Source organism: Canis lupus, chromosome 23 (genome assembly GCF_011100685.1).
Source record: "Canis lupus familiaris isolate Mischka breed German Shepherd chromosome 23, alternate assembly UU_Cfam_GSD_1.0, whole genome shotgun sequence".
NCBI classification, from domain to species: Eukaryota; Metazoa; Chordata; class Mammalia; order Carnivora; family Canidae; genus Canis; species Canis lupus.
Window position 1 is genome coordinate 18,557,264 of NC_049244.1, and position 19,591 is coordinate 18,576,854.

The 19,591-nt window shown below is 53.7% G+C and overlaps 1 protein-coding gene across 5 annotated transcripts in view; it reads right to left on the reverse strand.

Annotated features, from left to right (window-relative positions):
• RARB (retinoic acid receptor beta) overlaps positions 1-19,591 on the reverse strand; it is a 510,890-nt gene that overhangs the window by 12,138 nt on the left and 479,161 nt on the right. For all 5 annotated transcript variants that reach the window (XM_038570687.1, XM_038570691.1, XM_038570688.1 and 2 more), the window contains 2 exons: positions 17,051-17,211; positions 3,948-4,124 (listed from right to left, as the gene is read on the reverse strand). In XM_038570687.1, coding sequence (XP_038426615.1) covers positions 3,948-4,124; positions 17,051-17,211 — 338 coding nt within the window. The remainder of the gene's footprint in view (positions 1-3,947; positions 4,125-17,050; positions 17,212-19,591) is intronic.

Here is a 19,591-nt window from a genome sequence, read left to right on the forward strand (position 1 = left end):
GCCGCTGGAAGGCCGAGGCGTCCCCAGGCCCCGCGTGGGCGCCTCCTTGCCTCGTGCTGCGCGCGGGCACGTGAATGGCACCGAGAAGCCTGCGTGTGGCGCGGCTCCCGCCGGCCCCGGGGCTCGGGCCGAGGAGGACGATCCAGGGCATCTCGGCGCGTCCTCTGAGGCCCAGGCCCTCCCCCTCCAGGGCACGCCGGACTCTTGGTGTCCTTTCGCTCAGGCCTCTTCCGAGGTCACCTGCCTCCCCGACCACACTGCAGAGAGCAGCCCAGGCCCACCTGAGTCACGCTCTTGGGCTGGATCGTGCCCCTGTGGTCCTCGGCGCCCGCAAGATCCTGCCCGCCCGCATCTCCTCACCCATCGCCGCAGCAGATCAGCTCCCAGCGCCCAGAGCAGTGCCCGGCACACGGCAGGTCCCGGGAACATTTGTAACAGGGAGAGAGCAGAGGGGTGAGCAGGGAGTGCAGGGGACACGGAGGGAAGGTCAGACGGCCCCAGGGTTTGTTTTAAAGGAGGTTTAAGTTGAGAGAGACGTGACCCTAATCACCCACAGAGAAGAGGCAGTTGAGAGGCAGGAGGAGGAGGAGAAACAGGACAGGGAAGGCAGGAGAACAGGGGCACAGAGCACAGGCGGGGGTGCTCCCGGGGCTCCCGTTCTTGTCCTGACCACAAACCGAGGCCGCCACCGCTCTGGGGTGAGGAACGGGCGCAAACTTCTACACACAGTGGTTTGGGAGATTTGGCCCAGCCTACGAGGGACCCTTTGGCGACTCGACCCTCCTGGGACACGGTGAAGCTCAGGGCCAGGTCCCAGCCCCGACGGAGGCCTGGCTGCGGCCTCCACACCGAGGGTGCCCACCGGGCAGCCGCCAGGACCGGACACCCCTCACCCCTCCGGAGGCACAGACTCAGGGCAGGCTCTCCCCTCGGGCCTGCTTCCTGAGGGGCTCCCACCTCGTGTCATAAAGCAACCCATGGCCCGCGCCGCCCGTGACGTGCCATCGCAGCGCCGGCCCGGCGGGCAGCCCCGACTCAGGCCACACACAGCACGACGCGTGGGTGGCTGTGAGCGCGGTGCCAGGCCAGAGCCGTCGACCCTTGGGACGCCGGCAACTTTCCTTTCCGGGGGCGGACAACAGCTTCAGCCTGTGTCTGTCTGTCCTGGTCTTTCTGTCTCGCTCCATCCATACATCAATGGCCTCGATAAGAAGATTCTTCTAAATGGCTCAGCCAGTTGACATTCTCATCCGAAAGATGCTCTTTGAAGTTGTGCATTTCTCAGGCTCTTGTGATTAATTGCCTCTGCTACAAATTCTTGGAAATGAGCTCTTATCTGGGGCCAAATAAGTACGCCTTCTGCTTCGTCTCATATGACTGGAGGTCTCTGCCCTGCCCTGAATTGAGGTTTTTCCTTCTGTGTCTACTGCATCCCAACCCCAGCCCCTCAAGCCTGGGAAGCCAAGAAGGAGTGGTTGAAAGAGTTTCCTGAGTCCTGCCACAGGGGCTGGAATTGTCCCCACACGCTCATGACAGCTGTGCTCCTGATTTCAGCACCACTGACCAAGCATCGCATCTACTACATGGTCCATGCTCACACCCACGACTATATTTACGCACATTTAAAGAGTTACTTTGGTGAATACCTTATTGATTTATATTCCTGTCATAGAGATAGGTAAACCGAGACTGGGAGAGGTTAAATAACTTGACCAGGGTCACAGAAATTGGCTCCTGTTCTCCCCAATTCCACCAAGGGGCTAGGGGCCGACTCTTGGATCCACGGGCAAATCAGAGGAGTGCTTAGGTTTCATTGTAAACGTGGGATGTGGGAAGACAGCTGGAGGTTGGAGGAGGATGTTAAGGAGGGAATCTAAGCACCTTGACCATGAAGCATGGGGTGTGGTGGAAACAAGAAGCTTCCCTGGAGGATCTCAAAGCGTCCTTCTCATCTCTCCCAAAGGACTGAAGTTGAAGGAACCCCAAACTGACACCACCTGGCAGCCAGACAAGAGGAGGACTAAGAAACAAGCAAAGAACCAGAGTCAGAGCCCAAGCATCGGGAAGGCTCCAGGCCTGCTGGGTGGCCGCGTGACGCAGGGAGTCAGAATTCCACCACCTGGCCTGGTGCAGACACCGGCCTGCTTGTACCACCTACGGCTCCTTCAGCCACCCCAGGCCTCTGGGGCACCTCTCACCACGTGCTGATAACTCCGGTCTCTACTCCTATCTCGGGGATGTACTATACCGTAAGGAATTGTGAGGAAAGGATAAGAAAGCCCGGGCTTTGTTGTGAATTCTTCCAGTAGCTCGTTGTTAATGACATTATTGATTTGCTTGGTGGCCTCTATTAATCCCTGGTGGCCTGGCTAGTTCTCTGCCCAGGGCCTACCTAATACTGTCCCCTGTTTATGCTTCTAATCCTCTCATGGCTTTTGGAATCGAAAGATGTGGGTCTTGGGTTTTGATTCCAGCATTCACCTGACCCAGGTGACTGACCCCGTCTCTAGCTCCTCGTCTGTAAACTGGGCTGAATCTCCATACCCAGCCAGGCTCACTGAGTTGTGTGAGGCTCAAATGAGCTGAGGTTTAGAGAAGCTATAGGATGCAGGTAGGTGATAAGTGAAAGCTGCTGTAAGCTTTCATTTTTTCTGAATGTCCCTAGGTTCATCCCAGACCGTCTGATTTTATGAGATGAAAAAATACTATATACACTCTCAGGATCCCTGGCACTTGTAGGTTACTGAGTAACCATTACCACCCCTCCTAAGATCCAACCAGTGAGCACATAAACGTCCAAGTGTCCTGCACAACTGCCTCATATGGGGTCCTTTCTCCTCCTGAGGATTGTGTGCGTGTGTGTTTTAAAGATTTTATTTATTTATTCATGAGAGACAGACAGAGAGAGAGAGAGAGAGGCAGAGACACAGGCAGAGGGAGAAGCAGGCTCCATGCAGGGAGCCCGACGCGGGACTCGATCCCTGGTCTCCAGGATCATGCACTGGGCCAAAGGTGGTGCTAAACCGCTGAGCCACCCAGGGATCCCCTGTGTGTGTTTAATTACAGTGAGTAACTATATTTGCTTTGCAGAATTGTTTATACCCAAAGCTAGGAAAGATGTCATAAAAAGAAACATCTATGCTTTTAAAGCACCTCAAAAGCTAATTTTACTTTCTCTATTTTCTGATACTTCCCTGGGGGCCAACGTCCCCTCCCAGTTCCTCCAGAGGCCCTTAGCACACCCCTTCCACTCCCCCAAGGCAAGATACATCCCTGTCACCTGTAATGGGGGCTGTTTCTCACCCATGGAAACCAACCCCCCAGCCAGAATTAATCACACCATCCCTGAAGCTCCAAGCAGGGAGAGGGAGGGCAGGCATCCGGCCAGTAGACCCACAGAGGACAAGGTGTGACAGCATCCTTAACCCCTCTAGAGCCCTAGGAGCCACAGTGCAGGAACAGCAGAGTGAAAAGAGGCAACAGGGATCCATTCTCTTTGCACAGACAGGGACCCTGAATCCTATGGAAGGAAGTGATTTTCCAAGGCCACCGATAGAGGGTAGAAGCAGGGCACTATGTGCCACCTCCAGTCGGTGTAGCTTGGAGAAGCCTGACGGCCTAATCAATGACTTACAAGGGGGGCCCATGGAAGGGGCTCTAGGGGAGCAAGGAGGCCTGTGACCAAGACAGCCTGGGTCCGTCCCGAGGTCATGCAGGGAGGCTCCCACAACCAGGTGGAGAAGGTAGGAGGTTCTGCTTATTTCCAGGGGGTCTCTGAACCTTTGGTGGTGGAGCCGAGATTCAGGCAGGGAGGATGGGGCTCAGTGTGCAATGGAAGTGGCAGGAGGAGGGGCTGGGTGGACCAAAGCCTCTGGAGTTCTTCAAAGCATCTCAGTCACCTCCTCCCCCCATCCAACCTTTGACTATGAGTTCAGCAGGGCACCTACCAGAATGTCCAGGCAGGCGGCCTTCAGCAGGGTGATTTGGTCCGCGATGGTCAAGCCGGTGAAGCCTGGCAGACGTTTAGCAAACTCCACAATCTTAATAATGCACTTGGTGGCCAGTTCACTGAATTTGTCCCAGAGGCCCAGGTCCAGTCGGACTCGATGGTCAGCACTGGAATTCTAAGTGGGGAGAGAAAACACTGTCAGGAGTAGTTTGTGGAAAGCTCGACAGAAGACAGGAACTCGGCGCATTTCCTCCTGATGTGCTAATAGTTAAGTCTTGACCAGGGAGCTTCCTGTTGGGGTGGCTGAGTGTTTAGCTTGGATTCTTTTAAAAATGCTCAACATCCTATCCCTGAACCACTGGAACATCAAGTAACAGATAAAGGGAGTTTCTCTTTATGCGATTATCCCAGCTAGTGAGCGAAGGAACGATGCAGTAAGGAGTCACCATTTTGGAACACCGATGAATTAGTGGCTCCAGGCCCTGACCAACAGTGGCTGTTAAAATCTTAAAAACGGGTGATGTCATGGAATCACAACCATCATCTACAAAACAGTCAAAGCAGAATGAGAGCGGAGCTCTAGATGGAACTGCTGGAAATCCGGGAGTCAGAGGAACGTGGCAAGCTACACCACGGGGGAGGAACCTGTCACCATGCAGAATGCTGGAGCTTCCATCGAAACAGCAAATCAGGGTCTTCAACAAATACACTGCAAGAGGGTAACGCGAGATGGAAGAGAAACCTACAGACTAAAAGCAACTCCACCTAAATGCTCATTAACCAGTATGGATACATCCGTGGCACCCCACGCGATGGAATGCCGGCCAAGAGTAACAGCAAAGGGACGGCCAACGTGGGCCGCAACGTGGGTGAGCCTCAGACGCACCATGACCACGCCAAGGGATGCCAGACACCTGCACACAGAACGACTCCACGTACAGGACATTCTGAAAACAGCAAAGCTGGAGGGAGAGAGAGCAGATCGGGGGCGTCCAGGGCCAAGGTAGGGACAGAGGCCCGGGAGGGAACTAAAAAAAAAAAAAAAGAAAAAAGAAAAGAAAAACTGAGGAGTCTTACAATTACAACGTGTAGATCTTATGCGAATTCTCATTCAAATAAATCACAGAAACTGACACGTGTGAGAAAAGTGGGAATGTGAGATATTAAGGTGTCTGAGATGCTAATTTTCTGCGATGAAAACACTGCTTTTGTTGACATTGCTTTTGGTGGGAAGTTCCCACCATTGAGAACATTAAACATATTTCCAGGCCAAATAGCACGTCTGTAATTTACTTCCACGTAACAGATGATGGGGAGAGAGTGCGCCGGCGGGAGGGTGCAACAAGGTGGGCGGGGAGTGATCGCCGGGGGCGTCGCTTCTCTACTCTCTCCGCTCCACGCCGCATTTGCAGTCGTTCACCATAAAGATAAAAGACAAGCCAGAGCCAGAGTGAATTCAAACAAAATGACAACAACAGAACATGGACTCTCTAGGCGACCTCAGTGCTGTGAGGGCCACAGGCAAGCTTCTCCGGGCGCCCCTGGTCCCAGCGCTGGGCGACCTCGGGGCCCCGCGCAGCACGATGACACGGTCCCACTCGGGGTGGGAGGGTGACACAGCTGCTCCCCTGGGGAGGGCCCGGCCTTCTCTCCCCTCGGTGCCTTTAATCTTGGACCCCACGCCCAGCTTCCTGCAGGAGCTTCTGGAAGCCACAGAATAAATCAGGGGGAACCCTTCCTCTGGCACCGCGGTGACCTCAGATTTCTGTCCACCTACTGGCCGGGTTCCTCCATCCATCTGCATACTCCTTCATTCATTCACTTCTTGGCCTGCCTCTCTCATCCCTCCCTCGCTCCACGAACTTTCCTGACCCACTCGCACACACGCACGCACGTGTGCAGCCAGGGGCTGAGCGCGCACACACACACACACGCTTCCAGCCCCGATGAGCTGACAGCCGGGCAGGCCAGGCACCTGCTGCTCCCTGGGACTTGCCACGACAGGCCCCGTCCAGGGCCCCGCTCGGGACCTCACCCAAGCCCACTCGGCAAAGAAGGCGCTGGCTGTTCTGAGCTCCATCCTGAGACACGGAGCTAACTTGCCCCCGAGGGGCTGGAAGTGGCTCCCACGTCTGCCCGGCCGCCAGGTGACAGGTGTGCCCTCCAGTAAGCAGCGCCTCATTCTCCCCTTTTGTAAAGTGGGCGACAGGCCACCTGCCCTCAAAGGCTGCCAGGAAGATTAAGTGGGACCCCAGGGCACAGAGGGGGCCTGGTGTGTTCCGGGGGTTGGCCAGTATTGCAACCCTTTCCTCGGCACCCGTTCTTGCCCACCGCGCCGCCCGAGGGTCCAGACCACAGCCGTGACCGTCTTCTCCACGAGCAGAGGTAGCACGGCCAGCAAGGTCCCCATCCGGGTCCGCACTCCGCCGCCCATCACACTCCTCAGCCTCGCTCTCTTCAGTTAGTCCATAAAGAGGATGCGCACAGTACACACAGGAAATAGGGTACCACTCGGTAGTTGCCAGAACGTACTGACGGTCTCAGCTTTCAGCTGCGGTTACACTAAAACATACCCAGGAAAGTGCCTTTTGTGGGGTTTTTCTTTTTTTTTTTTTCTTTATCCAATCTCCAGAGCAGAATCTCTGGTGTGAACGCAGTCAAATGACTACCTTGTATTGCTTGCCTTTTTGTCATCCCCTTGCTCCTCCCTCCCTCCGAGCCCTCGGGGTTTGGGCAGAGCTCTGGGACCCCCTCAAGTATAGGAGGGCACTTGACCGTGGTCTCGCTAATCGTAATAGGCCCTCTTCCTGGCCTACAGGCATTGGCTCCGAGAGGAGTGGGTGACCGACAGCAGGCCCATGAGGCTCACTTCTGGGACTCGAGTTAGAATAAAGGGAAGCAAAGCTGTCAGTGTGGGTGGCCAGGGGTTTTCAGGGGCTACCAGGTGGAGAAGGCCTCTTAAGAATGAAGCCAACTCAGAGGAAAGCTGTGGTGAGTGATGGAGAGAGAGGAAGAGTGAGTTGTCCTGAAGGTACTGAAACGCTGGATCCAGCCACACCTGATCCACACCATGACGTTTTTGGAAAAAAAAAAAAAAAACAAAAAACAGACCAAAAGCCATAGTCCTCTCACTGGCCTGCGAGGCCCTCCCAGATCCAACCCCAGATCTGACTCCCTACCTTCCCACTCCCTCCTAGCTCACTCCCGCCCCCAAGCCTCATGGGTCTCTTGCTGTCCCCGAACAAGTGGGCACGCACCCGCCTCTGGGTCTTTGCACTGGCTGTTCCGTCCACCTGGATTCCTGTTCCCCTCACTACCTACGTGGTGCACGCCCTCATTCCTTCAAGTCTTTGATCAAATGTCATCTCTCTTGAGCCCGCACCAGCCCACTCTGTCGAGATCTACAGGATCCTTCTGCTGGCACTGCAGCTGCTCCCCATCCTGCTCGGTGTCCACGGCACTTACCGCCTACCGCACTATAAGGCCTTACTAACACGGGCCTTCTTGTCTCATTTCCCCCTGCTGCATCCTCAAGGTCTAGAACAGTGCCTGGTACATAGCAAGCAGGGGCCCAATAGACATTCGTTAAACGAACCAATGAGGAACGATGTTCCCCCAAGTCTTGGCTTGTCCCAGACGTCTCAGGACAACTACATCCTGAGGATGAGGCTCCCCACGCTGCGGTCTAGGCCTGCTCAGGAGCCTCTGCTGCCTGTGGAAGCAAAGTGGAACCACCCAGTGAAAGACAAGGCTCACGGGCCTGGCGTTTAGGCCTCTGACAAATGTCAACAGTTCAGTGAAGGGAACTGTGCGTCCCAAATACCCATCCTTAGTTCCTCACCCCAGTGAAGATCAGCCCAGAGCCAATAAAACTTAGCTTTCATTTTAAATGCCGGGGAGGAGAGCCAAAAAGGAAAGTGGGCCTAAGGGGTGCCCCGGAAGGCCTTCAAAAGTTGGGTGCCACCGTCGCCTCCTGCAGCACCCTCTGCAGGAGCGAGGCACTCTTTGTCCAGATTTATTTTATTCCTTCCTCAAGGACCTTGGTGGCATACAGTACACCCAGGGGAACAGAGGATCAAGATGTGCGGCCATTCGGGCTGTAATTAAATTTAATAGGCAGTTTATCCAGTTTGTAGGAAGATGACACGGAAGAGAGGCACACAGAGGCGAGCTTACGGCGGGAAATCATTTGACAATGGAGTATCCATCTGGAAAAAAAGACATTGGCCCGACCCAGCGAGTGTGAACAAAACCTTCATCAGCATCCTATGAGGTTACTTCATCACACCCCGGGCTGCGGGAGAGAAGCCTGTCGCACCTTCTATTAAAAATAATGCACAGCCGTCTTAATGGCATGTAAATCTAACTCACTATTATGCAAACCGAAGGGAAGAGGCAGTTAATAAAACACAAAATAACCCGGTGTTTTATTATACCGGGCGCTCGATTCATAGGCATGAGGTTTAAAATGGCTTATATATTATCTGCCGGCGGCAGCAAATGGAGAGCCCTGCTTGTTTGGGGTGGCAAGGAAGGCGGTTCGGGGAGCAGGGAGGGAAGGGTGGGGTTGGGGAGGCCCTTCTGGAACTGGTGGAGGAGTGGGAGGCCAGGGCGGCAGGGGAGGCCTGGGGAGGAGCACAGCCTGTGGGGAGCAGCGGGCCCCCCTCAAACCCTGGCTCTCCTCCCATCCCCTGCTCCTCCTAGGGGGTGGGAGCCCCCCTCCAGGTGGGCACCCCACTCTGCCTTCCCACAGGGCTGCGCGGGCACCCCTGGACACCACGGTGGTCGAGCCGGGCTGCCTGTTGCTCCTGCTCAGCTAAGGGGGAAACGCAGCTCCCCCTCAGCAAGGAGCTACGCTGCCCAGGGGGTGCTGGGCGCACCTGCCCGGTGCCTCCTTCCCTGGGCCTGATCTGCCCTCGGCCGCCCGGACAGGCCGACGCCCCTTCCAGTCGCACCGCAGACTGTTCCTGTCATCCGCCTTCCGTGTCCCCGTGGCACACGTGTCCCATGCCACAAGCCCTGGGGCCAGGCCCCCTCCGGAGGGCTTCACAACCAGCTCCCTCTAATCCTCACAGCACCCTCCTTCGGGAAGGCTGTTCCCGGCCCATCCGGCTGGGGTGGAGGCTGAGGCCCAGAGACGTGAAGTCACTTGGGCAAGACGCCCAGCCGTTAGATGGAGGGCACGGGATTCGCACAGGGCAGTGCGGCCGCACAGTCCATGCTCCTGACCCCCATACTGTGCCACCCACCCTCCTGCTCCTCGGTCCAGCTCGGGTTCTGCTTCGTGGCCTGTGGCCTGAACTTTCTGCCTTCTAGAACCTGCTATTGCATTTGTGATCTCCCTCCTGGTTGGAATGCTGGATGCTTCCAGAAGGTGGCTGAAAGATCCCCAGGGTCATCATGAAGAGAACGTTATGTGCCAGGCCACATCCCTCTGTGGTCAACAAACACGTATCTAGGCACTGTGACAACACGGCCTCAGGAATGTGCCAGCTGGGGTACGTTCATCAGCGGGAGGAGGGCAGTGTCGGGGCCCCCGGCACACTTTTAACATTTCCCTTAAGACCTGCTTCCAACAGGTGGGGACAGGCAGGTTGGCAGCCATCCTGCATTACGGGTGGACAGACAGGCATGGAGCAGCCCATGGGCAGAGAGGGAGAGGGCTCTGAGCAACGGGCCATGGGCAACGGGAAGGGAGAGGCAACAAGGGTCTCGGAGGACCTCCCCAAGAGTTTCTGGGAAGTCTGGCTAGAAGCAAACACGATATCCCTGAAGGTAATGTTTTAGGGGTGCTCCTGTACCCCCATTAACCTAAGATTCTGAGACCCACACATGAGACTAAAAGGGACGGCCGCAGCCTATTCATTGCTGGCGATCTCAGAGATTCAGGGACCTTGGTGGAGTGCAGGGGTATAACCTTTGGAATAGATCGGCTGGAAGGTACAGATCAGTGTTCCAGAGGATGTCCAGGAGGTGCTAGATTTTGGGGTGGTCTCAGCTGCTCTGAAAGTCCACGGATGGCTTCTGGAGTCCCAGGGGCACGTCTAAGGATGAACGAAAGCTCTGCCCTGCTGACCTGCCAAAGCCGGTGGCCGGGCACAGAGCACAGGCTCACCCCCTTGGCCCTGCTTCTTCCGTCTGGAAACCTCACTTGGCCCATGTTCACACACAAACCTTACCCCAGCTCACAAAGGCCCCGCCTGCCAGCCCTCACCTATCTCCTCAGGCTCTGCATCCAGCCCCTCCTCTGCCAAACTCCTGGCCACGCTCATGCTATTCCCTTGACTGAAAACGTCTTTTCCTTTTTCCACCGCCCAGTAAGATCCAGGGAATGTAGCACAGTACCCAGAGGGCACTTTTCACTAAAAGCCAAACATAAGACGCGTGATGTATACTGCCAGAGGCTTCTAAAAGCTCACAAACATGTGACAACATTTGCTTTTCAGCCAGGCCTCAGAGAAGAGCTGCAAGCCCAGGAGGGTAGGTGTCCGCGCCCTCCGACTTTGCACTCTGTGGGTGCTAGGGTTGAGCTGTGTACCTCTCCTGCCACCGTCGCCACAGAAGACACGTTGAAGTCCTAATCCCTAGTAACTTCAGAGTGTGACCTTACCCAGAAATGGGGTCCTTAACACAAGTTATCAACTGAAAATGAGGTCATTAGGCAGGGCTCATTCTCGTATGACCGGTGCTCCTATAAGGGGACATTTGGAGAGAGACAGAAGCGAATGGAGAGAAGATGGCATGAAAACACTCAGGCGGGAGAAGCCATGTGAAGACACAGGATTGGAATGACACTTCTCCAAGCCGAGTAGTGCCAAGAATGGCCCCCAAGAGCAGAAGCTAGAAGAGGCAAGGAAGGATTGTTCCCTAGAGCCAACGGAGCGAGCATGGCCCTGACATCTTGGTATTGGGCTTCCGGCTTCCGGACTGGAGAGCAATAAATTGCTGTTGACTGAAGCCACCCAGTCTGTGGTACTTTGTTACGGCGGCCTTAGCAGACGAATACAGCAGGGACACAGTCTATGCGTGCTGGAAAATGAAAGAATAGTCGACGTGATACAGGCAGGGCAGGTATGTTTACTGACAGGAAACAGGCTCACAAAAGATAAGAACTGGTTCAAGGTCAGCCAACAGGGAGGCCGGTCGAGTGGAGACTAGAACTCATGACACCCCGTTCATCTTCCCCCCAACCAGGTGCGTCTCTCCTGGGAGGGTGACCTTCTGAGTGTCAGGTTCTGATTCTCTGGTTGATCCCAGTGTTAGTTTGCTAGAATGAAAGCCAAGTGCACCGTGGCCAGAACTACTCACAATATCCTTCCTTTTCTAAAGCAGTTGTTTCCTGGAAAGTCTTTTGGAGGTTTAATGATTTTGTTGGTGGTCATTTTTCTGAGTAGATGAAGGGCTCCTTAAATCTCCATAGCTCAACTCCACGAGCCCCTTGGAGGGCAGCTTATGTGCCATCAAGCTCTGCAAGGAGACGAACAGCCCCCACACGGCGTGCCGAGCAGCGGGATGCGGGAGCGGACAGCCCAGGCTGGGGTCACGCTGCCTGGAGACTGCCTCGCTTGCCCACCTACCACTTTCCCTTCCCAGAACCTGTGTGTGTGACACAGTGTTCCTAACACGATCGAGAGGAGACTGGCCCGTTTTGCACATCCCTCCGCCAGAAACTACACAAGAGGCTGACACAGTTGTTTCACTTAACCTCTCCAGGAACCCCACGAGGTGGGTGTCATGCAAATCCCATTACACAGAGGACGGGGCCGAGGTTCCTAGGATGAGTCCGAGGTCATGCGATCTTAGGTAGCACAGGCCAGATTTAACCCTAGGTCTACAAAGTCCAAAAACGCAAACTACATTGTTGCTGGAATGTGACCTCTGGAAGCAGAGTAAATATCCTCAGAACTGGGATGCTGCTTCCTTTGGTTTGCTTCTTCATTCTATTTTGGAGACTCATCTATAAATAGCCACTGGCTTGCTTTCCACTCGCTCCGTGGAATCCCCCTCCAACTCTCCTCGTTTGTGGAGAGGTGATCACTGGTTAGGAACCTTCCCAAAGAGACTAGCTCTGAAGTTTGGAGGTGAGCACCCTGCCCAGGCCTGGGAGTGGAGGGCAGAGGAGTATATATTCCTGCCTCATCACCCACTTCTATGCCCCCTGGGGCTGGGCTATGTGTCCCAAATCTACTGTAATGAGAAAAGAAAAGGGAAGTACTTTTTCAAAGGTCTATAGGTGGGTGGCTAGCTGCCTTTTTAATTCCTCTCTGCCCACTTATTCTAAAGGCATCTGACAGGGAGGCCAGGCTAGTGAGGATGGCAGGAAGTTTCCTTGCAGTGGAAGCAACTGCCTGTCTAAAAAAAGCTCTTAAAAAAAAAAAAAAAAAAAAAAAAAAAAAAAGCTCAACTCAGAACTAAGAGCTTGCCGAGAATGTGTTATGGCTGCTGTTATTTATTTATATCCCCACCTACTTCCAGAAAGGATTTGAAGTTGCTTACAATAAAAACTGAGCTACATCTGTATACAGAGTAGAAATAAAGAGAAAAGCCGGATGAGAGACTGTTATCAGAGCAGATGGGATCCCACAAACGGGCAGCGTGCTTCTGGAAGGAGGTTGGCTGTCCTGTAGTTAAGGATCACCCTCTGGAGAAGGGAGGCTGTATTTCCATTTTCCTTGATGGATGAAAACAGGTGCAGAAAGGGGCACCTGGGTGGCTCAGTCGGTTAAGTGTCCAACTCTTGGTTTTGGCTCAGGTCATGATCCCATGGGTGGTGAGATCGAGCCCCACGTTGGGCTCTGTGCTCAGCAGGGAGCCTGCTGGAGGGTCTCTCAGCCTGCCCCTCCCCCACTCACATGTGCTGGCTCGCTCTCTCTAAAATAAATCAATCTAAAAAACTAGGGGCAGAAATCCCCACAAAGTGCTTAGGATGGTGGACCCCATCTGGGGATGGATGGTGTCTCACCCAAAGAGGGGTGGGTGGGAAGGGGCCTGGAGGCCCTCAGGAACTACCCCCCACCCCACCCCCTGCCACCTTGGGCCAAAAGCAGACCTTGAGACTAGGATTTGAATGCAAGCAGCTTTCTGGGAATGAGTCCCAGGAAGCACCAGAGGAGGGCTGGGGAGGGGAGGCAGCCAGTAAAGACCATCCCTGTGGGCACCTGGGCTCATCTTGCTGGGGACCCCTAAGAAATGGTTTAGAGAACCTAAGAGGTATCTTTCCTAGGGGCAAGGGAGCTGGGGCATTCACCCATCAGCTTCTTTTTGTTCTTGGGTGGGGGATCCCCCAGGAGTGTCAGTGCCCCACATGTGAGCCAAGCGGCTCTAGCAGCCCTCGAGAGCCCTCCCGCAGGTCCCTGGGACTTGCAGTGTGAGCCTCGGGACAGGGCCCTGCCAGCCCCTGCTGCATTCTCCGGGAAGGCTGGGCAGGTAGCCCCACAGCCTGGAGACATGTGGAATCAGACCTGTGATATAATGGGAACCCAAAAGGAAAGGGAGTCCTGGGGGAGGGAGGGTAGTAGAGACCCTGGTGAGCCTGGCCAGAATCCCTAGCTGCCTTTTGGGGTGGGAGGGAACAGGGGGAGGTCCAGCCTGAAAGACCATTTGGTCTCAGGCCCTGTAGGAAGCTGGGTCACAGCAGGGCGTACGTTCTGGGCAGAGGCGATGCTATGCCTTGTGTTTGCCCAGCCCTCCCCTGGAGTACGGCGGACACCATCCAGTTACCAGGTGAGTCGGGGCCTGGTGGACTGTCTAGGCCACACTAAGAAAGCCCCGTCTGGGGAAGAGAGGAGGAGACCCCTGAGACCATAGCAAATGATCCTAAGGATTGTCATAAAATGTGTCTCATCTGATCTGGCTCCGAAATTTCCACTTCCAGGAAGTCCTCCCTGCTTTGTCTCTTTTACTCTTTTCGGGAGCTAACAGTTTGATTTATTCCTGGATAACAGCCACTCCCTCCTAACTAGATGCCCAAAGGCTCCTGCTTCCATCCTGCTTCGTCAACCTCCCCCTTGATGTCTCCAGTGTATGGTGTGGCTACAAGGGCCGTCCCTGGACTCAGGCAGTTCACGTTCAAGTCCCAAGTATTTGCTATGAGACACGGGGCACATTATTTGGCCTTTCCACACACCAGCTTACTCATCTGTAACATGGAAGCAACAACACCTGCTTTATAACGTCCCATAAGGAGGCAAAGAATGAATATTCACAGTACTTAGCAGGGTCCCTGGTACAGAGTAAATGCTCAGTAACTACTAGCTGTAATAATAATGCTGATAACGATAACAAAGACTCCTGAGAAGACTTCCTCTTTCTCTCCATTATTTACAGACTAAAGTACAAATTCCTCAGTCAGTGTTCAAGACTCTGCAAGGCTTTCTTTCGTTCTTTCTGATTTATTTATTCACTTATTTTAGAGAGAGTGAGCACAGGATGAGGGGCAGTGGGAGACAGAGGATTTCAACCAGACCCCCACCCACCTCCACTGAGCAGAGAGCCTGATGTGGGGCTCGATCTCATGGCCTTGATGTCGTGACATGAGCCGAAATCAAGTCAGACACTTAAACCGACTGAGCCTCCCAGGCACACTTGCAAAGCTATTTCTTACTTCCCACTCACTCCCAACACAGTCCCACTAATCCGCTCGCCTCCTTCTGTCCGTCCCCCTGAGCCCATCCTCAGTTGACTTCCTGATTTTCCTAGGTCAGGGTGCATCCAGTTTGATCCTTAGCCCAAAACAGTGCCTGCAGCAGTCGGCAATCGTTAATATTTCTAAAAGGAATAAATGATATGCTCCTCGGCACTGGTTAATCATCTTACTTCTCTGTGGCATCAGATGCACCCAGCATGGGACTAGCTCCCCGGACTATCAGTTCATATCCAGTGGGTGGATGTGGGGTAGATGGTCCTCTTGCCACATCTCTGTTGTATAGGTATTTCCCATCACAGAAGCTTCTCATGAATTGTTGAATTTTTCTGACCGTTTTATATCCTCCCCATTCAACAGATGGGAAAAATGAGGCTGAGAGAAGTTAATAACTTGCACACAGTCACTCGGCTGACTGGTGTTAGCTAAGCAGGATTTAAGCTTCTAGCGCTCTTGCTCTTGATAAAAAGCATTACCTCCACCACCTCTTGGCTCATGGGCCTGCTTTACCTCCTGGGTTAAAACAAAGCTCCCTTATGGCGTCCAGCCTTGCCTGCTCTGTGTCTCTCTGGGCTAGGATATGCTCCCCAAGCTCAGGGGGGGCCTATCCACTGAATCAAGCCTTTCCCGTAGCCTGGGAGGGTAGGTCACCAGCTTTCCACACTGGTGGGTGAAGCACACCCATGTCTCTCCTTCTCCTTGACACCAAGGGCCTGGCTGGGCCCAGCAGGTCATCCTGGGTCCGGCTACTAAGTACGCTTCACGGCGTCTGCTGTTTAGAGTGTGGTCTGCAGCCCAGCCGCAGCAGGTCACCTAGAAGCTTGTTAGAAATGCTCCCCCTCCCACCCCGGCCCCCAGCACCGCCAAACCTGCGGAGTCAGAACCCGCATCTCAATATGATTGCCAGATGCTTCAGAAGTGAGCACACGGAGGTCTGGAGAGCGCTGCTCTAGGACGGTCTTCTGCTTTCTGAGCTGGTCTTCGGCTTGGCGCCATCTAACTCCCGGGCTACCCACCAGCAGCCTTGGGCTTAGCTGGGATGCCGCCCCAGCAGGTTCTAGTACAAATCTGCGCAGCAAACCCCCTGGGCCCGCTCCTGCTTACCATTCCCATTGTACAGAAAGAGCTGTGGTGACAACACCCGAATGCAAGACGCGGGCTCCCTCGGAGCAGCTTCCCAGCCCTGCGCTCACTGTCCTCCTTTCAGCACCAACACTTCAATTCTGGATCGTCAGGAGCTTTCCTCCTGTTCTTTTTCTAGTACGCGAGTCACCAAGCCAGCAAATACGATAACTTGGATTATTTTTTTTTAAAGATTTTATTTATTTATTCATGACAGACAGACACACACACACACACACACACACACACACACACGGGGTGGGGGGGGGGAGAGAGAGAGAGAGAGAGAGAGAGAGACAGACACAGGCAGAGGGAGAAGCAGGCTCCCTGCAGGGAGCCCGATGTGGGACTCATCCCAGGACCCCAGGATCACACCCTGAGCTGAAGGTGGCGCTCAACCGCTGGGCCACCGGGGCTGCCCATTTTGGATTATTTTAAAAGTACATTTATCAGCCTTTTAAGCAAGCAACATAAGCTACTTAGGGAGGCCAGAATAGCATTCTAGTTATATTCATTCATTCATTCATTCATTCATTCATTCATTCAACAAAATCTTATTGACTGCCTACCACGTGCCACACACTGCGAATTGATGTCAGCAAACATAATACCCGCAAAAACCAGTATAAAAGACTGAAGTACCTTATGCGTCTCCAGCGACATATTTCAGACCAGTCATCATATGCCACCTGCCCTTGATCTCCCATCCTCTCCCGCCCTAGCTTCTTTATTTCGACCTGCAGTGAGAGCTATTTCTAATGGAGCTCTGGGAAGCACAGCGGGACCTCCACCTCCCCAGGGAGGAGTCACATCTGTGCTTTTTCCAGCCCTGGCTCAAGGGCTTGACATCCTCTCTCCAGCCGGACCTGGGGCCAGGTTGGACCTTACAGCTGGATGGGTATTTTTAAAACACTGCCTCGTGTCCCCTCTAGGTCCCCATTGGGCTCTGTACAGATGTCTGTCATGACTCCTATAACACCTTATTGGCTTCACGTGTCTCCTTTGCCAGACTGCACGTCCCTGCGAGCAGAAACCTTATCTTATTCACCCCTGTCACTGGCACCCTGCACGCGGCCTGGCACATAATGAGCGCTCATGCTCAGTCTGTGGTTCTTGAGTGAATGCACGCATGCATGACTCAATCGGAGGCAACACCCATCTGACTGTCCACAGATGGCCACATGGAGGGAGGTGGCCACCATGTAGCCCCACTCAGATGTCCTGGGCCATGTCTGGGTGGATGTCCCCTCCGGGTCTGAGGCCAGGGGACAGGGAAGAAGGGAGGGGGCATGAACGCAAGGGCCTGCAGCCCAGCCTGGGGTGGCAGCGTTTCTTACCGTGGTGTATTTGCCCAGCTGGCAGAGTGAGGGGAAGGTTTCCTGGTGGGCTTTGCGGATCTTCTCCGTGAGATCGTCCAGCTCAGCTGTCATTTCATAGCTTTCTGTGCATTCCTGCTTCGAAGGCTCCTTCTTCTTCTTGTTCCTATCATTCCTGACAGCTGGAAATGAGAGAGAAGGCAAGTCAGTGGTCACTAATGGCCGGGCCTGCGCTGCCTGAGCTGGAAGTTTCCATTTCCTGATGCTGCCTGGACTCACTTGACACTTGGAACAGGAACAGTGGGAAAAGTTGCCATAAACACATCTCCCAAGAAGAGAGGTTTGGTGGCCAGAGGACCCCAGCAGAGAGGGCAGTTTGTCCTTCTGTGTGTATACCTGCCAACCCATTCTTCAAGAGAGGTTAGGCTCACCCAGAAGGCTGAGAGCCTCTGTTTGAGTGGAATGGTCCTCGAACAGACGATTTTTCCAAGCATGTTCTCCCTGGTTCCAGAGGGGCTCCCTGGTTCCAGAGGGGCTCACGAGGCATTACAAGGGAACCACTTGGGCCTGGGAGACATGTCGCTGAACAAAACCTTTGTTGTATCATTAAGATTCCTGGCTAACCCTTCTGGTTTTTGTTGTTATTGTTGTTATTTAGTTTTCTGAATTAACTAACACTTTTGAAGAGATTCATCTTAAAGGTGATGGGATGATAATTTTTGTTCCTTCATGCTTTTTCTGCTTCCTAGACTTTTGGTACTAATCATGTAGTCTTTTATTATTATTTATACAGATTACTTATTATATACATTATATATAATATACAAATGAAAAATTATTTGTTGTTATAAAAAGTTATTTTAAGATAATAATCTATGCATTAGGAGCTTTTGGCCTGAAAAGCTATTTGTCCATTCAATATTCGCTTATTCATCTGTAGCTGCTCGACTCCACATCTCATCTGGTCCGCCAGCCCCTTGGCGGGTGTGTGTATTTGCCTCGGCACCTTCCCAGCTGCGGCTACTGCCAGGGAGAGTCCGGACCGAGACCCTGGGGCTGTGGAAGCCCATGCCTCCCCTCACAGTGCAGAGCTCTCAGATGACTTCAAACTGAGTGTAATGCAAAGCTCTGGCCTCTGGTGAAGATCTCCTGGGGAGGGAAACTGAAACCCAGAGTCCAACAGGTAAAACTAGACCACACCAATCCCCTCCGGGCAGTCCACATTCCCTGGGGACCCAGGGGTTGGCAGGCTGGACACCACCTGGCCGTGTATGCCACCACCATGACCTGAGAATCTGTGTTACAAAATGACCCAGGTCATAATCCGATCTGCCCTAAGAGGATTTGGCCTGCATGGCCTCCCTGAGAGCACCCAGGGTGATCTGAGAACTAGCAGTTCCCTGGGTCTACACCGCGAGGATCCCAAGGCCCCGCACGGGGCAGGAGCTGAGGGCAAGGTAAAAGGCAGGCCTGGGGAGGGCAGTAAGGTGAAAGGAAACAGCTGGGAATGGGGAGGGAGGGAATGAATGGTACCGAACAATCCCAGTGTCTGTATAAGTCCCGGACTCCTGGCTAGGAGGGAAGGCAGTCCAGGAGAATACGCACATTTCTTGAATGTCTTAAGCGCTGTACTGGGAACTGTGTCCACAGTATCTCCCTTAATCCCCTTATCGGGTAGGCAGTTGTAAACTCATTTTACAGATGAACAAACTGAGCATCAGATAGACCAAAGAATGTTTACACAGTTGCCAAATTCTTTCTTCACTTGGACTCACTTATTCCTAAGGGAGTGGACCCGTTGGAGAAGAAAACAATACCTCTCCAGTTGATTCTCTTCCCCCAGGACTCTGAAACAACACTGTTCTTTGGCTCAGAACATTTCCAGATCGAAGGTGAGTGGGTAAAGACAGCGCGAAGTTACTCGGCCTCAAGTGTATTCCTTTCCAGTGCAGCCTGGCCAAGTGCCCAGACCACTCCTAGCAGGTGCGGGACGCCGGGTGAGGGCAGCATGTGGTTTAAAGCAGTGAGAAAGCAAAGAATATAGTCAGCAGGAGAGGACGACGGGAGAGGAGGAGGGTAGTGCTTGGCGGCAGGGATGCCCCGGGGGCTCTCCAGGAGGGCAGAGCCCGGGCCCAGGAGGGGAGGCGGTGGCCAGAAGCCTTGGTGAGAACAGTACGGGCTCTCGGTGTATGTTAGCAGCCCTCTCCTTCCCTGGCTCCTGTTCGTGACCCTTTTTGTTAGTTAACACAAGAATCATCTCGAAGCAGTCGGGGTCCTTCTAAAACAGAGCCCTGAGGGAAGCAGTCTGGCAGTCCCTTGGAAAGGTAAACACAGACTTACCATATGACCCAGCAGTCCTAAGCCCGGGTCCACCCAAGAGAACAGAAAATAGATGTTCATGCAGAACTTGCGCACAAATGTTCACAGTGGCATGACTCAGAATAGCCCCAAAGTGGAAACAACCCACATGCCCATCAACTGATGGACACCCAAATGTGGCAGTGCCACACAGTGGAACAGTATTGGCCATAAAGGAAGGACTGACACATATTACAACATGGA